General features: G+C 36.8%; 1 protein-coding gene across 2 annotated transcripts in view; it reads right to left on the reverse strand.

Moving 5' to 3' along the window:
- Positions 1-6: 6 nt before the first annotated feature.
- LOC116841040 (protein yippee-like 1) overlaps positions 7-6,343 on the reverse strand; it is an 8,903-nt gene continuing 2,566 nt past the window's right edge. For both annotated transcript variants that reach the window (XM_032808541.1, XM_032808542.1), the window contains exons 2-5: positions 1,979-2,317; positions 1,797-1,840; positions 977-1,085; positions 7-902 (exon numbers count right to left, since the gene is read on the reverse strand). In XM_032808541.1, coding sequence (XP_032664432.1) covers positions 813-902; positions 977-1,085; positions 1,797-1,840; positions 1,979-2,080 — 345 coding nt within the window. In that variant the 5' untranslated portion in view covers positions 2,081-2,317 and the 3' untranslated portion in view covers positions 7-812. The remainder of the gene's footprint in view (positions 903-976; positions 1,086-1,796; positions 1,841-1,978; positions 2,318-6,343) is intronic.

Below are 6,343 nucleotides of genomic sequence, written 5' to 3' on the forward strand. Positions count from 1 at the left end.
CTCTCTCTCTCTCTCTCTCTCTCTCTCTCTCTCTTTCGCTGTCTCCTGCTTCTTGCTCCACGATTCTTATTTATCCCTATTTTCTAAATCCACGAGGTCCTATAATATAATATAATATAGGCTTTAGTACTCTATGATGTAAGCTAAACTAGAACTATACTATTGCGCCGTCTAAATACGACGTTCAGTATCTTAATTAATATTAGGAATATCGGCAGTGAAATTCCAATGACAGACGCGGCAGGCAGGCAATCAGTCCGGCAAAATCTGTGGCACTTGCGCTGTTCCGGTGCGTAACGAATAAAACTGATTTCGGGGTGCCCCGCGCGTTAATCTGTAATATTCATTATTGACATGTACGACGCACGCAATGTCTACAAGAATAACGAATCAAGATTAGATGGTGAAGGTAGGGGGGCACCCCACTGCTCGTACCGAGCAATCTCGCTTCTTTATTTCCACCATGGCACCTTCTTTCTCATCATATTCACCATCGATCGACATCATTGTCTTACTCTATCTTTTCTCCGTTTGAAAAATAATTTCTTTGCGATACTTGATGTGAAATGTGTCCACCAGCGATCACGGGTCGCCAATGTGCCTTTGCTCGATTTGATTAGAGTCAACGGAAATTGGTGACGAAATGTCCGAAACATAAAAATTACTAAGATTACAAATCACAAATGAAATCACAGACTTTCGTTGGTGGTTCGAATGGAGAGGGGTCGCACATTGCAATTAGAACAACATTGTAGGCATTGTCAGGAAAAGTTTGACAAGAGGCACAGAGAACTTGCATTCCTCTTTGCTCTTCATTCCCATCCATTCTCCTTGATCATATGGGCAAGTTCGATTATGAATTTTCCTTCCTTATACTTCTGACTTGACTCGAATGCATGCTCCTAGAAAGATCATGAGATAATCAAAGTCGTGAACTGTCTTTTATACAAGTTACTTAAATCAAAGGCTAACTAACGTATTTCCATCCTAAGGTGGTTTTACAACATTCACAATAGATATCGGCGACTGCGTGCAGCCCGGTCAATAGAACTCGCTCTTCCGCGGGACCACAACCTACGTTCACCCTGAATAACATAATTACAATTTTTCGAAGTGCTCCCCTTGTGGGTGTATGTACGTACTGCGCGCGCGTGTGTGTGTGTGTGTGTGTGTGTGTGTGTGTGTGTGTGTGTGTGTGTGTGTGTGTGTGTGTGTGTTGTATGTGCACGTATATACTGTTACGTAAACGAAATATTACGAGACTATAAAGCACTAATGAAAACAATTGCACCTAGGAAGAATTCGTATTTATTTCGAAATGCGCGATACCGTGCAATATATTTTCCAAATCGTAAATTATCGGAAAGATTCTTTTTTGAATAAAATTGAAAACTTACAATTATAGGGGTTTGCAAGTTTTAAATTCATAATTAAACGTTGTTCATACAAGTGTACAGTATAGAGAACAAAAAGAAATTTATTTAAAAAAAGAAAAGAAGAGAGATAGAGAGACAGAGAGAGAGAGAGAGAGAGAGAGAGAGAGAGAGAGAGAAAGAGAGAGAAGAGGAAACTGAACCACGCTAAATATAATACCGAGGAAACATTGACCCCCAAAGTCGAGCAAAAAATCAGTGTAGGTGCTATAAAAAAATGGTAATAATTTTTAGACAGCTATATATTGTATATTACTGAGACTATATATTGTATATTATACAAAATAAATATCAAATAAATATCGTACCAAGCCGTACGATACAGCTTCTTCTACTTGTATCGTTCTTCGATGATATACTTACACGGAATTAAAGAGATAGGCACGACCTTGACTGCCCTGGAAGGACTGAAATATAAAAAGCAAAAAGAATTGAATTTTATTAACGAATACGAGATAAGGTGCGCGATGTCTTAGCGAGCTCTGATTGTGAAAGAAAATACACGATACCCGCTGTTGTGTTGACTGATTGATGTACACGCTCACCTTAGAAATGAGTTCGTCGTGATTGGCGAGATGAGCACGGCAGTGAATGCACGAGTAAGTGCGATGACAGGAAGGTAGATACGCTTGAAAAGTTTTGACCATGATGAATGGCGTATCCAAGCGGGCAAGATACTTCGCTCTTGCTCCGTCCTATCCTTTTGCCAGGAGCACGAGGACAGATCTCTTCCTTCGCTAAAATTTGTCTTTTACCCAGTGGACACGAGACTGAAGGGATTTCACCGAAACGCGGGGTGGTGGTGCGATAGTGGCCCCGTTCACCGCCGCTTCGTACTCCGATCAGCTGTTGAGCTGGTTCAGACAGCGCCGGTTCGGGGACACCTGTAAAGTGAGAAATGATTCGTGCAAAGGAGTTTCCATTCAGACTTTTTTTTTAGAGTTCTCTGGCGATCTCCGTAATCGAGAGAGGCTGTTCTATACATGCATTGTACAGGACACGAAATCATATCGAACACGCGATATTCGCTTTCTTTAAAATCGTAAATTCTTGAATGAGTTTTAGAGAGAGAGAGAGAAAAAGAGAGAGAAACTATGAGGTTGACTTTCCTTTTCAAAAATATTTTGAAATGCACCGATAATTTTCCAACTACAAGCGATTGAGAAGAAGGAAAGTTCGGAAATCTCTTGCTTTATGCTGCTATTTTCACGTGTCTATATACGTATCTCATACCAACGATATATCGATCGTACGTTCGTTTTATATTCGTATGTACGTTCGTACGTATGTATGTGCATATATACATACGTGATACATATTTACATACGTATTGCGATGACAGTATTTATTTATGTGCGATATACAGAAATAGATATGGGAATTAGAAGTAAAATACAAATTGACAAGCCAGGATTACAATGATTCCGTTTCGTTTGCCCTCGATAAGCATACTTGTTTTTCACTTTATTTCCTCTCATATGAAAAAAAGAAAAACGACCGACAATGAGCCAATGTAATGACAACCGTGTAAATGATGTTGAAAGCATGTCGAAACCACGTAACTTTCAAACGTAATTATATCGGCGCGTATTCCGCGTATCGACTGACATGCCGCACGTGTTAGCGCGCGTCCAAACAAAGAGACAAGGCCGTTGTTATGAATCGTTAAAGATAGAGGCTTTTCTCTGTACATAGACACGTTTACTCCGCGTCTCATTCGTCCTTCTTTAGAACGGATGTAGCAGACATTGTTTATGTGACATAAATCACATATTTTCGCGAAATTCTCACTAATCGAAATTGATTGGTCATAACTTTGTGACACTACTTACTTCTTTTACGTCTACACTGATAAAAAAATTTATTCAATCTAAATAAATATATTTATTCAAATATGTTTTAGTTGCAATAAGAGGTTATTTATTAAATTATGTAATAAGCAATAATTCACTTTAAAAAGATATATAATAAAATTTAAGAAAAATTCTATCCAACGTGAAATAATTTTAAAATAAATAACGAATAAATATTATTAAGACACCGTTGCTCAAATTGAATAACGTATTCTTAACAACTGAAAAATCTAATATATTTAAATTCAGGAAATAGTTTTAAACAAATATTTTTTCAAACTTTTCAAAGTTCGAGTCCCACCAGTGCCAGTGAGAATTTTTAAATGTGATGTAACATTGAAAGCAACTTAGTCGTTCCTAAATATTATTCTTACACGAATTTTTAAAGAATTTAAAGAACCGTTCAAGAAATAAAAATAAAGAAAAATTCTCTAAAGTGAAGAATTTTTTATTCAAATTTGATAAATAGTTACTCAATTTTAGTCATGCAATATTTAAAAATAATATATAAAATAATTAAATAAGTAAATATTTTTTACAATTCCTTTTATGTATATCAAATCTAAGAAATAATTCATTAGTTTTTAGCAAAAAATATTTTATCCTGAATAATATTTCTTTTCAAATAAATACGCCATTGGTACCATTTTAGAAAATCATTTATTCAAAACAAATTATTTTTTTTCAAATTGACTACATTTTTTTATCACTGTAGTACGTGAAACGAACGTACACCAGACACTATAGTTGGGAATCGCACTAGACGCGACATAAGGTAGCAGCATTTCAGACGAAAAACATCAAGAGAGAGAGAGAGAGAGGGGGGGGAGGGGAAGGAGGAAGAAAAAGGCATAGAGAGAAAGAAAAGAGATAAGTATGAGGGAGAGGAGAGATCGGGAGGTAATCGCAACTGACTCAACGAAGAAGAAAACGTGTATGAGAACGAGTCCTAACGGATCGCCGAGAACAAAGAGAGACGGGACTTTCGAGTCGATACACTACTCAGGGTCATTGCTACTCAGAGATATACCCACTTCTCTTTCATTTCCTCCGCGAGAACACACGCGACAGCTGGCCTCAAGAATCGCAAAGTCTAGACAAACGCCGCGAGGTTGATTTAAACACAAGATTCTCGTAAGAATTTTATCTTATATCTACACGCAGAGCGTCACGAAATTATGAATTACATTACGAAACCTCATTATTATATAATGTCCAAAAGTAAGGAATAAACAATTTATAAACAATTTATAGATAAGCAAAGAAGTTTCTTCTTCGAGTTACGAGTGATCAAACAAAAACGATTTATCATGAACCAAGATGCACATGAATTGGAAATCATGTGTGATTCTTCGTTTATTCTCCGCTAAATTCATTCACTCGCTACAACTTTGATACAAACTGAAGTTACAGATAAACAATTTATCGCAATTTTAATATTTTTAAATAAATAGTACAAATTATAAAGAGCGTATCTCTTTTATCCCGTTGTATCGATCTTCTGCTGATTATATATGTCCGAATGGATATATATATACTATTAAGCCTTACAGATAAGGCTAACGTAGTGCTTCAGTATTGTAATACCGATCATCAGTGACTATCATAGCAGTCAACGTGTTAACATTATTAATTAAAAACTTTGCCGCAGTTGTGAGACAAACTGTGTTTCCTGAAATATTCTTCTAATGTACTTGGTGCGACTTTCCCCCATCTGATATGAACATCCCCAGTCCTGTTCGGAGAAAAGCGAACGGAGGTTTGACAGCCGAAGGCCACGTCAAGAGGCAAAGCCCCTTTAGTTATTTATAAACCGTCTTCTGTACGCGAGAGTTTACATGAGTCGTGACCCTTCAACTCGCTCATCAACTACGTATGACATGAACAGAGCTCCGTTTGAAGATCAAATGACGGCAGCCATTGCCCTCCCTACAACGTCGTTGCAACTCGTAACGCACCGATTATGGCATGGTCGATAGGCAGACAAGAAAAGTTCAATCGTATAAAAACGAGAGAAAAAAAACTACCAAGCACGCACTTCGTATCGCTACACGACGATGCCGTCGTGCACAATCAGCTGATAGCCCAATCAGCTGTAAATGTACACAAAACCGTCGTCCAACAGGTTCACGCGGTCGCATACAGCGCGATACGATGCGATGCGACACGACGCGACACCACGTTCGATCGATGTGCTACGTACGTACGTATTGAAAAGAATCATTACACTTGTACATAATTATAACACTAGCTCGACAAATAAGACAGATCGAAAACTAAAGTCAAATTTTTGTAACGTGACAAAACTCTAACATAGACGCGTCGATGCAACTCAACATGTACTCACAGAGAGAGAGAGGGAGAGAGAGAGAGAGAGAGAGAGAGAGAGAAAGAGAGAGAGAGAGCGGTAAGCGCGATGGACTGTACTAGGAGAAGTCAATTCGGGTCATCGTTCTTTGTCGCGTACGCTTATTTTCTTTACGACTCGTTCATAGAACATGGTTGTCGAATTATTATATGAAAAACAAAAAACAAAATAACTGTCCGAAAGGTGAGAATATTTATCTAGTAGTAATTGAAATCTTTGAAAAAAGCGTTCAAAGACCCATTTTATAGAGATTATAGTTTTGATATTTTCAAGATGCAACAATTGAATCAACTGCGGATATGTATGTACATGCAAAATAACCTAATATGCATTATTCAGCGGCGTTCCCGTTTGTGATAGACATACAAGCGTGTCATATTTATAATACTGTGTGTACGTTGTCATCGAGAAAGAAAGAGAGAGAAAATTATTACATCCGTAAGAGAAATTAATAAAATATGTTCTGCGAATACATATTGATAACGATTACCACAAAAACCATCAAAATCGTCAAACAACGATCAAACTTTATAGAGAATACACATATTATTTATAGAAAAAAAATTTATATCCTAAAGAAATAGTAAATTTTAATCAACTAGAAAAAGTCGTGCGATAAATTAATTAAAAAAAATCATATATATATATATATATATATATATATATATATATATATATATATATATATA

Source organism: Odontomachus brunneus, unplaced genomic scaffold (assembly GCF_010583005.1).
Source record: "Odontomachus brunneus isolate Ranch 3 - 2012 unplaced genomic scaffold, Obru_v1 Obru_scaffold_013, whole genome shotgun sequence".
Lineage (NCBI taxonomy): Eukaryota > Metazoa > Arthropoda > Insecta > Hymenoptera > Formicidae > Odontomachus > Odontomachus brunneus.